Source organism: Neolamprologus multifasciatus, chromosome 3 (genome assembly GCF_963576455.1).
Source record: "Neolamprologus multifasciatus chromosome 3, fNeoMul1.2, whole genome shotgun sequence".
Classification (NCBI taxonomy): Eukaryota; Metazoa; Chordata; class Actinopteri; order Cichliformes; family Cichlidae; genus Neolamprologus; species Neolamprologus multifasciatus.
This window is the reverse complement of record NC_140441.1, coordinates 28,327,728-28,351,417: the sequence shown is the minus strand read 5'-3', so window position 1 is coordinate 28,351,417 and position 23,690 is coordinate 28,327,728. Positions and strand designations below refer to the sequence as shown.

At 38.8% G+C, this 23,690-nt stretch overlaps 1 protein-coding gene and 1 long non-coding RNA gene across 2 annotated transcripts; both read right to left on the bottom strand.

Moving 5' to 3' along the window:
• Positions 1 to 1,027: 1,027 nt before the first annotated feature.
• On the bottom strand, positions 1,028 to 18,978 carry ripk3 (receptor-interacting serine-threonine kinase 3). Its single transcript, XM_085150434.1, has 13 exons — positions 18,865 to 18,978; positions 17,636 to 17,799; positions 17,394 to 17,559; positions 16,256 to 16,411; positions 14,471 to 14,622; positions 14,018 to 14,067; positions 11,866 to 12,027; positions 11,080 to 11,162; positions 10,577 to 10,640; positions 9,433 to 9,497; positions 7,191 to 7,242; positions 6,877 to 7,067; positions 1,028 to 4,379 (listed from the first exon to the last, which is right to left on the bottom strand). The coding sequence occupies exons 2-13, from the start codon at positions 17,791 to 17,793 to the stop codon at positions 4,158 to 4,160; spliced, it is 1,521 nt and encodes a 506-aa protein (XP_085006560.1). The 5' UTR covers positions 17,794 to 17,799; positions 18,865 to 18,978; the 3' UTR covers positions 1,028 to 4,157.
• Positions 1,028 to 23,365, bottom strand: LOC146522441 (uncharacterized). Its single transcript, XR_014872262.1, has 2 exons — positions 20,664 to 23,365; positions 1,028 to 3,219 (listed from the first exon to the last, which is right to left on the bottom strand). It is a non-coding gene; the product is annotated as an uncharacterized LOC146522441 (long non-coding RNA).
• Between the last annotated feature and the right edge of the window lie 325 nt (positions 23,366 to 23,690).

Below are 23,690 nucleotides of genomic sequence, written 5' to 3'. Positions count from 1 at the left end.
ACAAGCTTGTTAACCATTCTTCCGTTTATTTAATGAGCATACTGTTATCCTTTTCTTCACAAAGGCTGCATTTTGCTTACCACATATGTCCTTAGTTAAATACTGGCACAATTGTGGCCCCCAAACACCCTCTATCACACTTTACATATGCTCTATAAATCGCTCTGTACAAACAGAAGGTTGTTCTGAAAATAGCAGGCCTCCCTGCTGTTTGTCCCAAGAGCTGTCCTGAAGGTAAGAGATATTGTAGTATTGAGAGTTTTACTATGCCCATAAAAAATTCAGGTACTTTTCTCACATAGAAAAGGTGTTCAGTCATGAAAACTGCAGCTTTTTTTGTAAAAGTCATAAATTATACATGAATTTCTGTCTGTATTCGTCGCTCCCTCTGACGCACAGTGCGCACAGCGACAGTGCGCCTCTCAGCGGTGGATCCGGTGACAGATGGAGGGCTGGCAGCAGAAAATGAAACCATTGCCAGGAGCCTGCTGAGTTCACACTGGACCTTCACAACCTATTAGTGTCAACGTCCCGGTGCACAGCAGAGGCCTGTGTTAGCACTTTAGAGAGTCGTGTCTGGAGTACAAAAACAACATGAAGTGAAGACTTTGGTTCCAAAAGCGAGATAAACTCTTCAAAGTTAAAGACAAACACAGAAAATGTGACAGGGAACGTTCATAAAAACACCACCACAGCTAAAGTACAATTACTGATGTAGATTACAAAAGACATGGCTATACATCAGTGATTGGGCTGAATCACTGAATAAAAAAACAGCAGTGCCCCCTACAGACAGGGGAGGCATGGTAACATGGTAACAGAAATGATAACAGAAATACAAAACTAAGACTTAAGAATACCAGTATAAACGGAGGGATTACAACTATAATAACCAAAACTAGGAACAGAATCCTAATCAAAAGTCACAGACCAGGACATAGAATTATTGTTGTCATCTATAAATTTTCCAATACACTATTTTACCAACCAAAAAAAGCTGTAAAATAATAGTAAAGCGGATTATTTATTTTTTTTATTAGAATTATAGTTATTTACTCATGTTTATTAAGAGAAACGTTAGTTTTAGTGGTTGACTCATTTCTGACACCTCTCATATGTAAGCCCACTGTGTTCGCTCAAATTTGGGTGTGAAAACATTAAAAAAAATTCCCTTGCTGGATAAATAACAATATAATATTTGTTTTAAACAGGTTTCCCTGTTCTTGTTTTATGACAAGTGGTCTAATGAATTTGTTAAGCATGGTAAAACAAAATAAATAATAACCTAAAATAAACACCTATTAAAGTCTTAGTGGATTTTTTAACTGTTTAAAATGCTTAATAAATGATTCTATATACCTGATGTGTCTTAAGAAAAATAAATGCAATTTTGGGGCTTCTGTTTTTCACATTGTAAAGAAAAGCTACTGTTATCAGTGCAGCTTATATAAAATCACATAGAAAATCACTTATTGCCTTGATTTTATTCTATAATAAATGTTAAAGTTTACAGGTGTTGGTGATGTTTTTTTATAGATAAGATTAAGTTAGCAGTTCAGATGAAAATATAGTGAAAACTCCCGAATCTGTGCCTTCTTTTGTAACTTTCACATTTTGCAATGCCATCCACATGACTGTATTGGACCCTGTAGCAGTTCTGGTCTCTGTTCAGTATGTTCGACATCTCAGGTTTAACAGAATCAACTTTTGGAGAAATACTTTCATTTTTCTCAAGGTGGACCTAAAAATCCTCTGCAGAGACATTACTCAAAGCAATATAAAAATGAAATACTTAAACAACTTTCTGACTGATAGCTTAAAAATTACCTTACCTGCATCGTTCAAGAACTTGCTTATGTTGGTGTCTGAAATAAGAAAAGAGCAGATAACAAAACATAAAAAATGTAAAGGAAATACAACACCAATAACTTCTTAGTATAAATGAAGTTTTTATTAAATTGTCAGATTTTTCTTTAAAGCAACATCAGATTTTTTTCCTTTTTCTTTCACAAAATTCACAGGAAAAAAATTAAGGCTGAACATAAGGTTTAACATTTCAAGTTATTATCTCAAAATTCAAACTTTTGAATAAGTAGAAATTTTGAGACATTTAACTGTAAGTTTTGAGAAGAAAATCTGAAATTACAACATATAGAACACAAAAAAAGAAACGTTTTTTGCGTCCTGTTTCCTAAAAAGTCCAGTTTCTGGACATTACCTACCCATCATTTAAAATAAATCAGATACACATTTGGATGATTTCAGCTAAAAAGTGGTAAAGTTCAGATAAAAACCATCCTAATATGAGAACATTGTACACATACAACACAACCGTACCAAATAAATATTTCACATAGCATTGTTCCAGCACTTCATTGAAGCTACATCATGCTTCTGCGCAATGAAAAATGTGTTTCTTGAGCAAGAAACAAAAACAAATTCTTGATTGAAATTTAAGTTGAGGTGACACTTTAATATAACTGATTATTAACATGTAATGAAGGAAAAGCATGTGTATAAAAAAAATTTAAATAATGAGGACACTGTACATGCAGTTTATCACTGTGAAAGAAAAGTTTCAACTTAAAAATCACTCTTTGATTTAACAAGAGAGTGGATATCCCTAATGTGGTCTCAGACACACTTCTCTGACCCACCTGCTATTCAAACCTTGCTAAGGGGAGATTTGCTAAAATGGGGGGTCTTCACCAAGGCACAGTTTAAGATAAATAAAGATTATTTTGAACTGTGAACACTGCAAAGCTGCCCTCTTAAAATATGGAGGTTGGACAGTCCATAATAGGCCAATTTTAATGCAGCTCCTTTATTTTTTAACATCTCGGCTGCACTTAATGCGCCAACAAAACAGCATGTGTAAGCAAGCATACAAATACAGTACAAAACAGGTTTTTGCACATACTGTATAAATATAGACTGTCTGTCTATATTTATACTAAACAGCAGTGCTGTTTGTAGGGTTACTGAAGTTTGGCTAGGTATATAATGATGCGCTACGCTAGCAACGCAGCTATGTTAGCATAGCATAAACACAATGAAGCTGGAGGGTGAACGCTAACTTTTTTCCACTCGATAAAAGTTAATGTGAGGGTTCCTGATGCTGTCAACGGACCAAACTTCAGTCAGGAGAACAACTAAAATAATCCATCCACAACACAAAGTTAGTCATTAATATACTGCAACAACACGGGAATAGAGCAGCTGCGAGAGAATTCAACATTAATGAATCAATGGTACGGAAGTGGAGGAAACAAGAAGAATGAGTTGAGTAAAGTTTGATCTGATTTTGTTTTGCCTAATGCGCCTTATATTCCAGTGCACCTTAGTATGAAAACAGACCCATTCATCAACAGTGCGCCTTATAATCCGGTGCACCTTATGGTCCGAAAAATACGGTAATACAAACAGTATATGCTGAAAGGCATGTGTTTAATTTTAACCTCCTTGACAAGCCAAAGAAGTCCCACCCGTATCCATGGATTATTGCAGGGGTGTCAAACTCCAGGCCTCAAGGGCCGGTGTCCTGCAGGTTTTAGATCTCACCCTGGGTCAACACACCTGAATCAAATGATTAGTTCATTACCAGGCCTCTGGAGAACTTCAGGACATGTTCAGGAGGTAATTTAGCCAATTAAATCAGCTGTATTGGATCAAGGACACATCTGAAAACCTGCAGGACACCGGCCCTTGAGGCCTGGAGTCAGAGACCTGTGCATTAATGCAAATCCTACGTTTGGTTTTAAAACACATATTAACTTGTTGTGATTAATAGTCAGTCTGTCGTTAAGGCAATTTCTGGCTCAAGATGATCTCCTGGCACTGTGTCTTTGGATATTTGTTGACCACAGTAGGTGAAAAAGCATCAACCATATGACCAGACTTGGCCCATAATTCTACTGCTGACAGTGCAAAAGAAAGGTGTGATGTTTTTTTTCACTGGTTTCAGCATTTCAAACAAAATAAACAGAATAAATACAGAAAATAATAGAAAACAAAAAGCTTTTTCGGAAACCTGTCCAGATATAAAAATCAACTACAACAGATTAAAAAAAACAAACATTCAAAAAAAAAAAAAAATTAAATATGATCTCAAATTTGAGAAGCTAAAAAAAAAAAAGAGGGAAGATTAGACAATACACTCAGCCAACTCCTCCAGCCTTGTTCCCCCAGCCTCCCAAGTGCGGCGGAGGGACGTTAACGGCAGATGGTGCTGTTGGGTGCCTCTTCCGCTCTAAAGGATCTGTGGCGCAGATGTGCATGGTGTTGTTGTCACCAAGTTGTAATCCAACTACGTTGCAGAAGTGCATGTTGATTCTAGGTGTGGCAGGATAGCAGAAATTACCAGGGCTGGAGGACTGACGCTGCAGAGAAAAGAAGAAGAATATTTGTTTAAAGCGGTTCAGAATAAAAGCAAATCATGTTAGTTTGAGCCGCTGTAAGATTGAACAAAAATGTTTACATTCATTTTCCAGCACTTAACATTCAGTCTTTTTTTGTCTTTGCTAAGAACTATTTTGGAAACATTTCATTTGGTTTTCTTAGCTTCAGACAGCTCTTTTTGTTTTTGGACCTCTATGATGTCACTGAGAGCCAACGTCCCTAATACAGTAACCCCACTGAACCCCCAAAACACTTTCTTACTACAAGCCTGATTCAGTCATTTAGGCTACGTTCACACTGCATGCGAAAGCGCATCAAATACGATTTTTTTGACCCTATGCGACCCATATCCAATCATGGTATGACAGTGTGAACGGCACAAATCCGATATTTTCAAATCCGATCTGGGTCACTTTCGTATGTGGTACTGAATCCAACACATATTCGATGTTTTAGAAAGCGACTGCTGTTTGAACGGTCATGTCGCATTAAATCCGTCTTTTACGTCACTGACACAAGACAGACGCCAATTATCAGCGCCCGAGAAGCGGACGAGAAGACATCGCAAATGCTTCCTGGCCATCCAGCGTAGATGTCAGTGAAACTGTTGGGAAGACAACGTTGGAGAAACGTGAACATTTTATTTGTACTGTGTAATCTGCAGATTCTGACAGAAATCAGCAACTATCCTTTGAAGCACCGCTCCTCTAAAACAGCAATAAGGATCATTATTAGGTTATTTACATTATTATGTAAATAACCTAATAACTTAAAGCAAAAATTGGGAAACGTAAAGTCCGAAGTCTTTATATTAAGGGCCATCTGTCAAACAATACTGTTTGCTCTGGGTCTAAACAGAGTGCATTGTGTGTGACATCTTCTTTTGCGCATGCGGGCCGCTTTGAGCGTTCACACTAGAGCGCGTTTGCTGTCGCATTTTATTTGTAGTGTGAATGAGCAGACAAAAAAATCGGATTTGATCAAAAAATCGGAATTGAGCATTAAGACCTGCAGTGTGAACGTAGCCTTACACACACATTCATAGAAGCACTTTTTTCCTACGTTCACATTCATTGTTCAGTGGATACATCGGGGGTCAGTATTTTGCTCAAACATACTTCTACATGCAACCAACAGAAGCCTGAGATCAAAACACCAACCGTCCGATTGGTAGACGACCTGCTCTACCTCCTGAGCCACAGACACCGCTGTGAACTGTAAATGATACAAAGTTAAAGTAAAAATTTGAACATGAAGCTGGAATGGAGCGTACCATGTTTCATCTTGGGGCTAAAAATTGTGTATCATGCAGTAAACCTTTTAATCTTTTTTTTAATCAAAACATTTCTTGGCATAAGAAATGATGACTGAAGCTCAAATCTAACTGAAGATTTTGGCCCTCTGTTTTGGCCCTCTGTGGACAAAAGTAATGGGACACCTTCACATACCACATACAGGACCTGCTCAGACATGGAAACACGTGCTATGCAGCTCCTGTTGTATAATGTTTGTGCTGATATTAGTGCCAGATGATGTTTGGAGCTCTGTAGTTGTTGAGTCAGCAGAGCTTTGGTCAAGTTCGCTCTTTTCGGGTTTTTAACTACTGCCTACATATATTTTTACTAGAATTGTTTTTATTTTGACACATTTTAACATTTATGAGGCACAACATGCAAGAACATTTGGGTTATGTAGCTGCATGCTAAACAAGCAGATCTTCATAAAATAGTTATGGAAATTGGACTAGTTCTCATATATTGTTTTTCTACTGTACTGAAGGACCCAAAGTGCTTTATACAACATGCCTCATTCACAGCCATCCATACAACCGCTTTTTTCCTTACTATCTAACATTCACACACATTCATATATTCATTTGGCCTTCTGAGATTCCAGACTGGGTGTACCATATAGGAAAAAAGGGTAGACATGAACATAACCCTTACCAGGTCACTGGTGACCAGTGCTGGTCAAGTTACTTGAAAATAGTAATTAGTTACTAATTACAGATTATTTCTCCAAGAAAGTCATCCAGTTACTTTACAAATTACTTAGTTTCTGCAAGTAATTGGTAACTTCATTACTTAGTTACTTTTTAAAAACATGATACAAAACTTGAATATGTAACAAAGCAATGGTCCTTTCAGCCCAATTCTTTTTTTCTGCATAATCCATCGTATACAATTGAATTTTGAGTAACGCAGTAACACAGCGTGCTTATGGGAAAGTAACAGTAACTCAATTACTTTTTTTGCAATAATAATCCCTTTACTTGTTACTTGAAAAAAGTAATTGGATTACAGTAACATACTACTTTTAACACGTTACTGCCCGTCTCTGCTGGTGACCTGGTAAGTGTTGAATTAGGTTAACTTATGAAGTTAATTAGTATATTTAAGCTCTTTTAATTGAAAAACATTAGACCTGCTCATTGTGGAAAAAGTCTTTAAGTCAGTGAAAAACGATGAACACACACACCTGGTACTGAGAGAAATGGTTTTGCTTAAAAGGTGGGCAAATGCTTTTCGATGATCTATTTTGCGGCTCCCTGGAAGGAGCTGACGGGGGCTGCGACTGAATGGGCTGAACAGAGGATGGTTTCATTTTATAGCCTGCTGAGTGGGGATGGTCCACCTGAGACACATTGGCAGTTCGATGTGAAGGTGATTCTGGAAGGCAACACATTTATCCTCAGACATGAAGCCACAACAGACACTTTATTTGACTACAACAAAAGGTTCCCCCTTCAGTCAACCGTTTCTGTTCTGCTTCAGCAACAACTTCCTTCTTACCTTTGACTCTAGTGTTGTCTCTTTGATTTGCAGGCCAACTACCAGCCACTTCCTGTAAGAAAAGGAAATAAAAGAATTGCTCTGTTGGTTTTCTGCGACACGGTTTAAACCTTCGAGTTACAGCAAAGATGAAGAATGTGGAATAAAGTGAGGATAAACAATCTTTACCGGCCTCATTTTCTTACAGTTCTTACAGGGTCTCAATGGGATCCGAGCGTAGTGAAAATTATTTAGATGGTTCCTGTGGCTTTGGTGTAGTGACAGTGTGTAAAACTGTGACGACAGTGGCTGATGAGCTTTACCGCAGTGTAACTTCCCTTGGATTAGGGCTCAAGATAAGTAACACTGATACTAATAATGGTACTAAAAACACACATACTTTCCACTAAAAGTCTCTCACGATTGTCGTTCTTTCACAAGATATGCTAAAAATGTACAAACAAGATTAACGTATTTCTTTTATGAATAAATCTATAAAATACACATCTTGGAAAGCATCTACACTTACTGTAATGTTTTAAACTTTAGATTTTTCTTGTTTTTTTCAAGTGAAACAATATAATTAAATGTGTGGTAGACAGAGATCTACATCTACACCCCTCTCATTACACAACTATGATTACATGTATGTGATTCATAGTCAGCGTTACATTTTGGCTTAACGTAAGAGTCCATTTACATCTCCCTCATATGAAAGTCCTCTACTTAGATGATTGCACCACTTGGTCTTACTTCCTATATGGACTATTTTCTATTATGAAATTTAAACCACAATGTATTGCAGAAGTCTAGTTACCATTCAGACCACTTGAATTACAATATGTTGAAGGGGTATTTTGGATTTTTTTTTTTTTGTTCAGTGATGGCCCAATGTGAACCTTAATATAAAAAAAAAAAAAACACTAGACCAGCAGTTCTAGATATTAATCATTAGTTAGTCCTTCAAGAAAAGTACGCTTTATGATTCTAATACAAATGTAACCTGAAGTGAAAGTCTATCAGTCTGTTATGGGGAAGGGAGCAACCATAGTCACTAAGGGATTTTTCCAGGTTGATGGCTTCTTAAACCAGGGGGCGGGGGAACTCCAGGCCTCGAGGACCGCTGTCCTGCAGGTTTTAGATGTGTCCTTGATCCAAAGCGGCTGATTTAAATGGCTAAATTACCTCCTCGACATGTCCTGAAGTTCTCCAGACGCCTGATAATGAACTAATCATTTGATTCAGGTGTGTTGACCCTAAAACCCGCAGGCCCTCGAGGCCTGGAGTTCGACACCCCTGTTGTAAGGAAAAAACCCTAAAATAATCCAAAGAAAAACCAAGCCATCAGACAACTCCTTACAACCAAGCACATGGTAACAGTGGAAAGGAAAAACTCCCTTTTAACAGGAAGAAACCTCGGGCAGATCCAGGCGCATGGACGGGCGGCGATCTGCTGCGACCGGTTGTGGGTGAAGGGAGGAAGACAGGACAGAACACACATGTCCTTAATTTTAAAATTAACTATAGTGAACAACAGTATTGGTCTTCACCTCTTAATCTTTGAATTCAGGTGCTTTCAGTCTCATGTGCGCATGTATATAAAGTCCTGCCTCTGGCCATAAAGTCTGCCTTTACAAACATATGTGAAAGAGTGGATCATTCTGAAGACCTCACTGAATTACAGTGTGGTGCTGTTAACAGGACGCCATCGTTGCAACAAGTCAGGTTATGAAGTTTCTTCCCTCCCAGTTAGTCAACAATCCCCTGTGTTTAAGAACCACAGTACCTCAGACCACGTACCGTTACATAGCGGGGTCACTGAGTCTATAAGTTGCAAACCTCCTCTGGCATTACCGTCAGCACAAAACCTGTGCACAAGGAGCCCCATGCATGGGTTTCCATGACTTGTACATGTAATGCTTAGGTTGTCGTGCTTATTTTACATTTTCTGTGTTCAGGATTCCTCTTTGAAAATTCCCCTAGTGCAGTAGGAAGTGTTGCACACAGTATTTCCCCGTGACTGAAGAAGCGCAGTGTTGAAACAATACTGGATTGGCCAATTCATGACAAAAGGGAAAGAAATGTCATAGAGCAAATTTTGAGTATTTGAATGTTGTTTTTTGCCACTCAGCTCATTCTGACTACAACACTGATGGTTGTTTTATAATTTCAAACCTACATGGTGTTTGGAGCTAATCCTTTCTGACAACTATGTATAATTTGTCAGCGTTGAACTCAAGCAAACGTGGCTCTTTCTGCTCACCTGAATGGGCGGGCGGCCTGTAGGGACATCTTCACAAATGTTTGCAGGTTTCACTATGGTGCTCACTGCAAAAAATATACTGCTATTATTATTATTGTTATTATATAAATAAAACAAGCAAACTTTTTTTTATTGTAGTTTTCTTTTTGTAATTCTGTAGCATCAGTTCATTTTCTAGCCGGAAAGACAAATAGAGTTCACACTGCTACATGTTGAAGACAATTAGAAAAACATGAAAGCTGTAGCGAAGTTTGGTTTTGACAAATCTGTTGGGTTTTTTTTTTTTTTTTGCTCCGTTTCACACAGAAACTTACGGAGCCCCGCAGGGGACATGGGAGAAAAAAAAAAATTAAGACGGACTTTTGCGAGATCTCGCAAAAGTTTTAGCCGCCAGCTCGAAGCCGACCGGGAGGTCGAGGCACGATGTGCCGGGAAAGCGGTGTTCCTCCCGGCTGTAGTAGGTCTCGACCTCCCGTTAGCTTCGAGATGGTGGGTGTCAGATCTCCAAAAACGTTGGAGCACTTTTGCAAATATGTGATGTCTTGTAAACTGAGCAGATATCTGACGTTTACACAACTACATTCACGCCTCAAAATATCTTAAAAGTTTATTTTGTGACCCAGAAAGAGTAATATTACAACTAAGTAGCTGCCACCATTGTTGGAATTCAACTTTTGCGAGATCCTGAGTTTGTTTTGCGAGAACTCGCAAAAGTTTTGCGAGATCTCGCAAAAGTCCGTCTTAATTTTTTTTTTCTCCCATGTCCCCTGCGGGGCTCCGTAGAAACTTTAAGTGGAAGCTTTAGAAAAAAATCATGTTTTAGACACTAAGTGAGAAATTAGCTTATCTTTGCATTGACTTGAGTCTCTAATCTGACAACAGACAAGAAAAATGTAATGAGTGCATTTTCAAATATTGTAGACTTTTTCTTTAATGCACTCATTCAAAAATATGCTTATTGGCTTCAGATATTGGCATAAATATCTGAACCAGGGCGTATTGCTCTTCTTGCTGTGACACCTATTAAATAACCAAGTTGTAATGTATTCACAAGTACGCTTTAAATGTGTGGTGTTAAACATGGTGCGAAACATACAAAACAATATCACAGAATCTAATATACGCTGATTATGGTAAAACAGACCTGCAGACTGAGCAATAGAAAACCTCTCAAACTGCTCAGTCATTTCCTCTGATTCCGTTTGGTCCTGGAAAGAGGAAAAGAAACAAAAAATCAGTCCGTGACGTAAATTAACCTCCTAAGACCCGAACTCTTCCACAGCATGCATTTTTAATTTCTCTTTGATATTTGGGCTGATTGGGGCCCAATGAATGTAAAAACAAAGAATTACCAGATTTTTTTAACCTTATTTTGGTTTTTATGATAAATCAGAGCCACATATGAGGATATTTGTTTAAAATGTTGATAGAACAGTAGCAGTATAATGTCCTCGTAAGTGGATATCAGGCCCTTCTAGAGCAAAATTGAGTATTTTGGTCTAAATAACCCAAAATGTGATGTCCACATATGTGGACGCCAGGTCCTAGGAGGTTAAGAAAAAACAAAAAAATATGCTGCGTCATGTCAAAGTTTCACATAGTAACAAAATGACTTATGTCTATGAAAACAAGAGGTTTGTCCCTCACCAGTTTCTTCAGCACTCCATGAATGGCGTCAATAATTGCACGTTTGTGCATCTTATACAGCTCTTCTGTCACAATTGTGCACACTGCAGAGGGTGTGAAGACAAAACATTAGGGCCAGCCAAGCTGCTCTGGTTTTCTTCAGAGTTTAGATAACCAGGAAAGATTTCTTCAGCAATTAAAAATGTGAAATATAAAGTAAATACTGTCCTTAACAAATTTATTAGTCCACCCGTTTAAAACTAAAAGTTATGCTGTTATTTATTAGCCAAATAATGAACTGAATTCACAAATTTATAATCAAATTTACCCAAAGTTGAGCTTCTTAAGGAAGCTGGGTTTTGTGTGCATGTAAAGCACTTTGGTTTAAAATGTGTTATAGAAATAAAATCTCCATTTCTTTGCTTAGTCCTGTTCTAATCATTAACAAGAGTCTCCAGCTATGCTAGATGCTTTAAGAACAATGCTAATGTTCAACCTCTGTGGTTCAAAAATTAGATACATAAGTAATACTGACTACTTTACTGCATTAAGTATAAAATAGCATAAAAATGGATAATACACATAAGAAATTTAAAAAGCAATAAAAAGGGTGAACAGAAAGACCGCATGACATAAAAGGAAGTTTATAAAACTGTTTCACTGATTCTGCAAGCCTCATCTCCTCAGGCACATCATTACAAATCTGAGGGACCCTGATGACCAAAGGACCTTCAGATTTAAGCCTTGGCAGAGTCAGTAGGGCCCCGCCTCAGGCTCTAAGACAACCATCCCACCCAGTTTTCTTACCATGAGAAGTGGGTCTTTGAGCAGGTTTAGTCTCCCAGCATTTCTGCATGAGCTCCATTAGTCGTGCTAACCCGGCACGCCCTGCAGCCAAAAAACGGATCTCGTCCAGCGATGGACGGTCCCCCTGCGGGATGCGGAGACGAACTATGCTGGACAATGCATCTGCATCAGAGGGATGTGTGCGTCAGGAGAGCATCAACATTTTACGTTTCTGCACTGATGATTATTTTAAAGTGATGTGTTCATTTATCTCTAACAAATAGTTTCATATAAACAAAGGACTAAAAGTAAAGTGTTTTTTGGTTTGGTAAATTTAGCTTACTATTATGGGACACTCTCTGCCCTCTTCCAGGGCAGAGAGTATAACACTGCATGAAGCTTATTGAGTGGCCAAAAGCATGACTTCAAATAAGCCTGCTATTAAGCTATTGAGTTTTGCAGACATGTGACTCCTAACCATGTACTGTTAACTGTGAGCCACTTAGAGGTGTGAGAATAAGGTGACATTTGGTGAAGAAAACACCAAATGAGATGCTGCACTCTATGTGAGAGAGGGCATCTTGGAGGACCACGATTGCCAATGCCATCCTACAAATCACTTAAGAAGAAGAATATTGCTGCATAGTTTGAATGGAAGCAACAGATTTATCTACAAACACTGTCCCGCTGCTCTCAGAGCTGTAATGAAACTGAATTGCGACACAAAGCGAGGTTCGCTTACAAAGTAAAAGCTGCATGTTTTAGACTATGATGATCTGGATGACTGAGAACCTGCACAGACATACTTGTTATGATGTTGTGATACAGAGCTGAGACACAAGTTTTACTAAAAATTCCTGAACAAAAAATTTAGGTTTTTTTTTTAACAAACATGAAAAACTAAAGGAAACTATTGCAATCTGCCAGCAATCAAGGCAATCACAGCTGAACTTTCTTTGCAACTGATTTCACTCACTAACAGAAACATTCAGGATTCACCAATTTTGCGAAATACACATTTTTCCCTAGCAACCAGTGGTTCTATGATGGCCAACTGGGCTTCACTTTTTAGACTGGGAAGTAACCGCCATCTGTTAGGCTACGTTCACACTGTCTTAATGCTCAATTCCTATTTTTTGATCAAATCCGATTTTTTTTGTCTGGTTGTTCACACTACAAATAAAATGTGACAGCAAACGCGCTCTAGTGTGAACCGTTCACGGCCCTCAAAGCGGCCCGCGTGCGCAAAAGAAGATGTCACACACAACACGCTCTGTTTACAGAAGTTAAAATGGTGGCTACAGAGCTAGCAGGTGTTGTTGCAGCAGTCTATCAATTTCTGCACAGTCGTAACCAACAGAATTTTGACAAATTAATTAGAGAAAGAAGGACACTGAGAAAAAAGAGAGTGAAGTAGTGGCTGCTACCTCCGTGCAGAGGTATATATGGACACGGAGTCCTTTAGCTTGAATAGAATTGTCTCGCCATAGGCTAATCAAGTCCAAAACCACAGTTTCTGTCCATTGACTCCCTCCGTCTCCAGTTTCCACCGCCATGCTTTCTCGTTTGTCTTCTCCGGCGCTGATAATTGGCTTCTGTCTTGTGTCAGTGACGTAAAAGACGGATTTAATGCGACATGACCGTTCAAACAGCAGTCGCTTTCTAAAACATCAGATATGTATCGGATTCAGTAGCTACCACATACGAAAGTGATCCAGATCGGATTTGAAAATATCGGATTTGTGTTGTTCACATTGTCATACCATGATCGGATATGGGTCGCATAGGGTCAAAAAAGTCGATTTGATGCGCTTTCACCTGCAGTGTGAACGTAGGCTTAGACTCTGTGCGGATCACAGACAGCCATAACAGCCATCCCTCAAGAGTCTCTCCATCTAAAGCAATGCATTATCAGGGACTGTAACATCTAGTCCTTTTTACTGAATCATTGTCTGAAAACAGTCAGTCGAGTCTTTAGTTTAGTTATTCTATCTTCTGGTTACACATGGTGAATTTCCACTATGTGGCTTCAGTTTGCTGCCAGTTAGAATCAAAAACACTGGCTATAAAGGGGGCTCTGTTAATATGCATTCAATCATGTGATGCTCAGAGTTAAATAAGGATAGAAGCTGTTTTTGAGCCAAGGAAGGCGAAGATTATGGAAGCTACCTACGTGGATATGGTTCTTTTCCTGTGACGATGGACCACAACAGTATACCATAGCTGAAAGAGAGATGGAGAAAATCAAACACAGCAATTATAATAATGTACATCTGCAGTCATTGTCGAGTTTGGCTATCAGTTTGTCAGTCTGCTCCATGACATCAGTAACAACAACACAATCAGATTACAGAGGGAGGACTTAAGCAACTGGCTGCAGTTCGTCAAATGAGGAAGTCACATGATTACAATTACGATAAATTATTCCTCAGCCAAGTTCCCTGGAACCTGTTTACCTCGTGTGTTACCACTCGTATTTTTATTTACCCACCAGCAATGAGCCTGTGGTTAATGGCTGTGGATTAGAATGCAAAGTTCACCATCTAATGTTTTAAGATGAGTGTGAAGGTGAAATTTGGCATTGGTACTAATTCCTAAATATCAAAGGAAAAATTGACTCTTTTACCTGTAGATATCAGATGCCCGAGTTGGGTTGTATGAGATGCTAAATGCCTCTGGTGGCATGTAGCTGATAGTTCCCCCTTCTTCTTCGTCGCTGTGCTTCTTAGATTTCCGTGTGACACTTTGGGAAAACTTGGCAAGGCCGAAATCTGTAAGCTACTCGGAAACAGAGGGAAGGAGAAGACAATCAGGCAGTTTGTTTAAAAATATTACTGCTTTATTAAAGACACCTTAAAAGAAACTGCTCAAACTGTTATCTATCTCATTTTACTGCAATCTTTCTGGTCTTTGATGTTATCCATGAAAACATGGATAATTATTTAAAATTACATTCATGACTTGTGGAGTATGTAAGTTGCACTTGAGTAACCCCTGAAATGACAAAGCAAAAAATCCATGTGAAATGCTGAAGTAAAACTACATTGTAAAAAACCCCCAAAATTAATTATATTGGCCAACTTTCTGAAAATCTTACATTTTAATTTTATAAACACATCACAGAACAAATGTTTTTAAGAGTTTTAGAGGATATTATTAATTAGAAAAAAATAATAGTAGTAATAAATTCATATGTAAGCTAATTTTAAACCATTTTTATTCACCAAAAACCTTTTAATAACCCAATTATTACAGAAGTGATTCGTAATAAAGTAGTCAAATGGTCTCAATATTAAGCTAAAATGAATTTAAAACCCTTTATTCAAATCAATCTAATATCTGCTAACATATTAAAAAAATAAACCCATCTATCCACCAAAATCATCGAAATTTAGCTTCGTTGAGAAAGTTGGACCTATTGCCGCTGTCACAGGGTAAGAGGTAGTCTAGACTCTGACTATCATTATTGTATTTGTAGAGTCACCAATAAAACACTCAAACATGTAATAAACGTGTCCATTTCATGCTTTGTCTCTTCAAAGCTTGCAAAGGACCTAAATTTAATCATCAACAGATGAACACAAGGTCACCTTGGTTGGTACCAAAGGAGATTTATCAAAGAAATAATTGTTGGCTATTGGCTTGTGATTGACAAGTGTTCAGTTGTCTGGGTGGATGCTCTCCATCGCGAACAATCCTGCCAACGTCTTTACTCAAGATACTTTGGAAGTCCTGTTTCTCATCACATCTCTGATTCAGTCACAGTAAATACAGTTGGATAAGGTTTGGGACTCTTTCAAGAGGAAACTCCACCAGTTTTACGCATTAAAGTCTGTTTACAGTTGTGCAAAGCCTTTTGTGGTAAACACCATGATGTCATTGTGGTTAGGCAAAAGCCTGTGGCTCAAAGTCAGATGGAAAGCATTAGAGAGAAATGACCGTGTAACATAGGGTGACCAACCGTCCTCTTTTCCCCGGACATGTCCATTTTTCATGTTCTGTCCACGGTGTCCAGGGGGAAAATTTCCCTCGTGCCGTCCCAGTACTGGTAATTTTTCTTATACAGATGAGGTCTTATTTCTGTACCGTTATTTATTTCCAGAGGTTTTTACATTATTTTTTGCACTTGTTGACTTTTATTTCACCATTCAAATTAACTGTTTGCTTAAAGAAAATACAATTTTCTTTAAGCAAATAGTATTATTAAACTTCTTTATGACTGGGCCAAGTGTCCCCTTTTTTGGAAATCCAAATATGGTCACCCTAATATAAGACCTCTGCTGGTGATTCAAAGGTTTGAGTTTTCAATGTGAAGAAGAAAACGCAGCTGTTTGTATTTTTCCTTCCAAAATTGATAGAAAATAATTACTTCTAAATCAGCAGAGCACCATTTTAAAGCCTAAACAATCACCTTGGCATTCAGAAAGGAGTCCAGCAGCACGTTGCTCGGCTTTAGGTCCAAGTGCAGCAGAGCAGGAGAGAGATTGTGGAGGAAGTTTATACCTAGGGCCACCTGGTGGGTCAGTCTGAAGGCCAGCGGCCAGGGCGGGGGTCCTTGTAAAGTTCTCTGTTAGAGTAAGGGCAGATCATTTTGGCTTTACACGTTGACAATCTCTTGTCTTACATTTTTCTCATCTAGCTCAGTATAATCTCCTACTCATACATAATTTCTCAATTTAAACCCAGGTATTTGCAACTGGACTCTTCCAGTTCAGCTGCTTTGTTGTTTAAAGATGTTACACATGAAAACCAGCCTAACCTTTAATCCTTATAACAATTTTAAGAAAGAGAACAATCAATATTAGTCTCAAGCCACCCTAATGGCTCTTTGAGGTTGAGCTTAAAGACATGATGTCTATATGATTGCAACTGACATGATAATTTAGCATGTTAGCATCACCTAAGGTAAAGCTAATTATATTGTAACCAGACATACTCATAAAGTCTGAACTACTGACCGTAAACTGAGTCACAAATATGTGTGGATTTCCCTAAAGGTGAATCCCAATAGACTTCCATGTTATAATGCTCTACTTTTAAGACTTGAAGTTACAGTATGCATAATTAGCGAGTGCTAGGGTTAGCTACAAAGTCCCCTTGTCTACTCTCCTGTCCATATGGATAAAAGACAGAATTTTTGTAATGAAATAACCCACACTGCCATAATCATTATTGGGAGTTGTATTGTTCAGCTGAACCTAAACAATATCAAACCAAGATTTATTTACTATTAGCTAACCTTGATTTTTTCTAATGATTATTATGAGTGGTTCCTAGCTTTAAGCACATGACTTGTTACCATGATGGCAATGATTCTTGTACACTGAAAAAAACAATTTATATCTAAGCTCAACCAAACAAGCCCTTAACTTAAAACATGACATTTCCCTGACCCAAGTAGAGGTAGTTTACATGTTGAAAAAAACAGTACAGCATTTTAGAAGGGCTTGTTTAGGAAGTTTTAGGCCAATCTATCCAATAAATTTTGAGACACTATAATTCGTCAAGCCTTTTGGCCTTCATCTAAGTGGATCAGGTATGTTGTTTACCTGCAGGTTGGCCAGTGATCCTCTCTCCATGAACTCCATGACCAGCCCAAGCTTTACTGGTCCAGAAGAGGGACTATGACCTTTAAAGACCCCAAGGACTGGAATGACGTATGGGCTGCTTCCTTTACACATCATTCTGACTTCACGCAGCAAGGATGAACTGGTCCTGTGTGTGTCGGATTCCCCCGTCAGTAAAATCCAACTCTTGTTATTATCTAAAAACAGTTTGGGTAACCACTTACCCATCGTCATCGTGGAGCAGTTTAACGGCCACATCGCAGCACCACTTTTGATGTCTGGCCTTGTAGACTTGTCCAAAACCACCAGAGCCTTTTACTTCCCAGTCATCCAGATCAGAGTCTCCAATCTCTGCGTGGGTGGGAGAGCTGCGCAGTGCCATAGTTCACTAGAATATTATATAAATGAAGACAGCAGGGAAATTTCTTTTGTTATTATACAACTGTAGCTTGCCTCCACCAGTGTGTGAATGGGTGGATGACTGGGTGTGTAAAGCGCTTTGGGGTCCCTAGGGGGGACTAGTAAAAGCGCTATACAAATACAGGCCATTTACCATATAACTGATCTTTGTAATCTTTGTTCATTTTAAAGAAAAATAATTTATGATTCTTACCGAAATGCATCAAAACACTTTTGCATTTACAAAAAAAAAAAACACTAAATCTCTAAAACACATTAGGGTTACTACTTAGACCTCAGAGGGTTAAACGCAGAGGTGTGTGGCACTGCTTCATTCAACATGCCTACCCATATACAAATAAGAAGTAGGTAAAATAAATACTTTTCTGGGTTTATTTAGCTTGAAATGCCAAAATTGGTACCCAAAGATCGGAAGTGTTAGCTAAAGACTTTGATGTCCTGGAGTTTTAATGTGTTCCCCTTTGAAAAATGTTTACTTCTGTCAGGTGTTACCTTGTTATGTGGTCATCTGTTCAATTTGCTGCCAGCAGCGTCATAAATACTGATTTTCTTTATTGCTTCAGTCATTGAGGAAGTTGAACCGTATGTTAGGAGGAACTAAAGTGCCTCTGGTAATGTCCATTTTAAAAGGTGAAATTCAGGGAACTAGCTTTTCAACACACACCTCAACGCCTACACAGGAAACCACACTCTTTGTTTTTCAGGCGCCTTGACACGCTACAAAAATTCCAGAAAGTCGGCAAAATAAAAGAAACGTGTCAACAATGCAGAAACACGACAGCCCTGCTGTGAAAGCTACCTCTGTGGACTTTGTTTTAGTGAACACTGTGAAGTATTAGAGACTTTAGTAGCTTCTGTTGTTCCCCTAAACTGCAATTTATACTAATTTAAAGGATGCCTAATGTTGTGTCTTCTTTGAACCAGACTGACACTACATTAAAGTTTGAAACCATTACAAACTCGTTGCAAGACATTCACATAAACACTAGTAAGAGAATCGAGTGGATTTTTCAAAACATGGGGAATTACTCACCCTTAGTTATTCGCTCCTCTCCGTCATCATTCAATCATACCGAGTAAGTGTGAAAACCCTTGTGCTCATTCAGTGACTTTCTACTCGCTACTAGAGGCCGGACCTGGTGGAAGCAGAAGCGAAAGTTCAGCTCTGACCAATAAATCTCTTTTTTTTTAACTTCTGCTTCTGTCCTGCTCCTTTTTTATTTTTTTTAACCCTAGTTTTATTTCACAGATTTAAATCTTTAAGTGTTATTTATCACCAAAAAAAAAGGGAAGAGGAGAAAGAAACAGGTGAAAAGTTACAAAAGACTTTTTTGTTGCTATGAGAGTAATAATCATTCTGTAAGATTTATTTTTAATTTGGCCAGCAGATGGTGCTCAACTCAGTGTGTCAGTATGTCAGCTGAGTTATAGTAAATGGGAGGGTTTTACTAAATCACAACACCGCAAGCATGGGGGACTGACAAAACAGGCATCACACGTTTTTGTCTTGGCCTGAGCTTCTTTATGTGGATGAATCAGGGCTAAAACACAAATGAGACAAATAAAGACCAGGAAGTAAAGATAATCCTGAAATTAAAGTGAATAAATACAGATAAAATACCTTTAAAAATAAAACAGGTAAGAAAAGATAGTGTCCTGTGTTGATCTTTTTTTTTCTTGGGGTAATTTCGTTAAAGGTTGGTTAAACATTATAGATGCAGGTTAACTAGCCCTAACTTTGTAACACGATCAATTAAAAACACTGGCATTAAAAGCCAAACACGTCATTATGTAATGACAACAGTTTATAGGTTCGCATCAACAGGCTTTGTTTCCAGATGATTAAAATAATGACAACACCGCCCCAGTTCAGACATTCCTGTGTCTTTCTTTTTTATTACAGGTGTGTCTGAACACACACCTGACATGTTGTCATTCGATGTAAGCCTGAAAGCAAGACTGATAATTTGCTCTGCAATCACATGCTAAAGAATCAGGGTGTGTGTGCTGAGCAATCTTGTCCTGTAGAGCAGGAATGTCAAACTCAGGTTGAGTGAAGGCCATGCTGAATCACAATCACATACAGGGACATAAAGCAAAACTAATCTATAGTGACATGATTTATGTTTAGACCCATTGTCAAAAAAGACTGAAATTTCTATAGCAGATTGTAAAAAAAAAAAAAAAAAAAAAAGTGCCTTTTTCTGTCCTTTAATTGTTTATCTATTAGCTAATTGCTTTGGTGTAGCATGACTGGATTGGACGATTGGAGTCTTCGTCCAGCCAGTTCTGGCCCACGGGGGTTATGTTTGACAAACCTGGTCTAGCAGAAAAAAACAAGCAAACTATTCAGGTTAAAGTTCTAACTGTTAGTTCAGCTACTGTGATCATCTTTGGGTTGCTTTTTCAAACTGACCTTCATAAAGTGTACGATCACGCTGGGTACAGCCAGCCCTTCAAGTATGAAACTAGCTGCACATAAAAGTGTTCAAACAGGCTTTGCTCTTGAAAAACAAAGACTGCCTCAGTGAAAAAGAATCTACTGAATGTTCCTCACTATCAAAAACCATCACCTTGTTTGTCACCTTTCATTTTTTCAAGCCTTTTTGTGTTAGCCAGGTACTGAGCATGCAGGTGTGCAGAAGGAGCACCTCTCTGTTTGCACAGCTGCAAATGTTTATTGGGGACATGAAGGGGGATGTCTCACCTGAGGAGGGCAACATGAGGTGTCATAGGTGGACAGAAATAAAAATCTAGAATTTTCTGCAAAACCAATGGGTTATAATCTTTAAACTTCAAGTTATTTTCTTAATATTGAGCTTTTTCTCAGACGTTTAAGTAGGGATGGGTACCGGTATCATGGCACCGGTTCTGACATAAACGGTAGTAACCAGACCGAAAAGCAGCGCACATTTCGGTGCTTTATTTCGGTGCTTTTTTTTCCTGAGCTGTGATACACTTTAGATTCTAGCCAATCATTTTACGTTTCCGAGGATAGTAGGCAGGCCCAGGTACGTACGTTCTTTGAGAGCAGAGCTACAGATTAAAAATGCCCAAGGCGAAGCAGTCAAAAGTCTAGCTGTACTTCACAGCAAAATATGCAAACTCAGCAGCCTGCAACAAGTGTTTTAACCTGATACTATGATACTGCCAAAGGAGGTAACACCTCAAATCCGATGAAACACCTGGCGACGCATAGCGGGTTTTTTTTAAAGCCGAGAAATGCGCAGTATTTGATAGCTTGCTGCAAGAGCTCACACCGTGCACATCTACTGCGGGTGTGGTGCCTGTTATCGGACCCGGAGTTAGCAACATCCCCCAAAAGCCGAAGAGGAGAGTCCTGGCCCCTAGCCCTGCCAGTGTAGCAGAAATGATGAGGATGATGATGGCAGCAGCAGCCGTTCTTCTCTGCGTGAGTAGCTTAATGTTGTTCGCGTGTAATGTACTTTGAGTAGGCTAACCACGTTATTACATTAATGCATGTAAGGTGAACTAGCAAACATCATCATAGTTACATGCGGCTGTCTTCTTGTTTGATGGCAGATACTCCCTTCACCCTGGCCAAAAAGGCTAAAATGACCAAAGAAAAAGTGGAAAACAGTTAAACATGAGAGGTTTTTGGACAAAGTTTGTGTTTTTTTTCCCCATTGATTAAGCACTGCTTCCAGCCAAGAATGATACCACATATGCCCCATAGCTGCAGAAAAGGCTAACATTGTTATCTTTTTACAAAAAAACAGCTGAACATGAGAGGTTTTTGGACCAATTTTGTCTTCTCCATTCTTTAAGCACCAGTTTGAGCATCGTTTAAGCACTGGCACCGTTTTAAAAGTACCGGTCTGGTACTGGTATTGGATAAAACCTAAACGATACCCATCCCTATTTGTGAGTCAGAATTTTCAGATTGAAACTCAAGATTTTGGGAAACATTTTAATCAGGTCTGCAGGCCTGACAAGGAGGATGTGCACTGCTGTGCTGTGTTTCAGTCCTCCATACTTCATCTCTCACTTTAAACAACAGAGCAGAAACAGTGTAAAACTAAAAAAAAAACTGATCTGGCTATCAAACCTACATAAGAATGACACAACACGTGGTAAATGTTGCAGCACGTCTAAAACAAAAATGATGCTTACCAACATAAACCACTATTCTCTGAACAGACACGATATAACCACTGATAACAAGTGTTTGTCTTCCTCGGTGACGTGTCATGCAGGAGATAAATTAGAGATAAACGCAACACGTGTACGTGCACTTCGTGTTGCAGGAAGGCATTGATTTTCATACAGTCGTGTAGTTGCATCTGTGGGGTGGAAGAATCTAGTGAGCATGCTCAGTTGTTTCTGATTCTTTATCCAGATGTAAAGAAGAAAAAATGACTTGGAGGGGAGTTGATTGTTGATGCACAAGTATCTTCCACAGGAACTGCTTAACACATATCATATGGGGGTTCTAGTGTATACAGAGCTCATTATGTCACACAATGGAGGTTATGGTTGGTGGTAACTCCAAAGACGTGTCAAACAGTGATTCTGTGAAGTAAATCATGAGAGCAAGAGAAATGTATGAGGCTGTACAGTAAGGGGTAGCTGTTAGCTGTCACTCAGCAAATAACAGAGGGGTGACAGAATAAAGGGAAAACATAAACCTATGAGAATTTGAGACTAATCGTGCAGGTAATGTTTTTCAATCTTCTCTCCTCCAGTTTTGAACTGTAGCCTCAGTTTCCTGCTTTTAGCTGACAAGAATGACACCCGCTGCGGTCTTCTGCTGCTGTAGTCTGCTGCCAGACTGCTGTGCATCCAAAGATGCTTTTCTGCACACCTTGGTTGTAACGAGATGTTATTTGGGTTAGTGTCGACATCAACAAGGCATTTTCACACACAGAACTGCCGCTCACTGGATATTTTCCCTTTTTAGACAGTTCTCTGTAAACACTAGAGATGGTTGTGTGCAAAGATCACAGTAGATCAGCGGTTTGTGAAATACTCAGACAAGCCTGGCACCAACAACCATGCCATGTTCACTGTCACCCTAAAGCCCCTTTCTTCCTCATTCCTCATTCTGATGCTGAGTGATTGGCCGATCAGACATCTGTGGTAACAAGCGGTTGAACAAGCGTACCTAATGACATGGCATGTGAGTGGTAAAAAAGGGTCTATGTACAACAGCTGTTGAAGTTCTTTGCTTGTTTTTGTTTTTAAATAAATGTCATGGTAGAAAAATGAGTAAAGCTGTCACCTCATCATATTTTCTGCTATTCAGCAAATCTTACTTCCTTTATAAACACAGTTTTCCCAGACTTAAGGATAATAAATGTATGCTTTTGTTTTAGGGAAGCTCCTCAGCTCAGCGATATGACCTAAATCAGACTTTACCCACACACGCTTTAAAGGGGATGAGCTCATTGTCATTCATTTTGGATTTGTTGACACCGGATGTAGTGTAGGAGGTAGCAGCTCTCTTCCTGTCTTCGAGACAGACAAACTACCCCCCTTTTTTCCACCTCGAACCGTGGACGGAGACTTTTATTAAAAACCTGCAAATTTAAAAACAAATAATTTTTTTTTTTTTTAATTTGAGCTACTGAAAGAGAAATGCGTTACCAAACAGCCCAGCTTTCCACTTTACAAAGCCTGTCAGTGAGCAAAGTGAAAAAAATTTAGAAAAACTAGAAAAGGAGCGACAGAAAAACCCGTTCTGACGTCAGTGGAAATCCCCTTTATCTCCATTGTGACTCTGACAAAAGTCAACACCTAAATGTATTTTAAAACACGTGTTCCGGTGCGTGGTTTAATCACACAGTCGTATATTTTTCTCCAGCTTCACGTAAACAAAAGACAAAACCTATTAGCCTT

Coding starts and splice junctions, on each gene's coding strand:
- ripk3 (XM_085150434.1), bottom strand. CDS start 17,793: ATGGCACTGCGCAGCTCTCCCACCCACGCAGAGATTGGAGACTCTGAT. Junction 17,560..17,635: donor CTGCTCCACGATGACGATGG/GTAAGTGGTTAC, acceptor CGACACACACAG/GACCAGTTCATCCTTGCTGC. Junction 16,412..17,393: donor GATCACTGGCCAACCTGCAG/GTAAACAACATA, acceptor TTACTCTAACAG/AGAACTTTACAAGGACCCCC.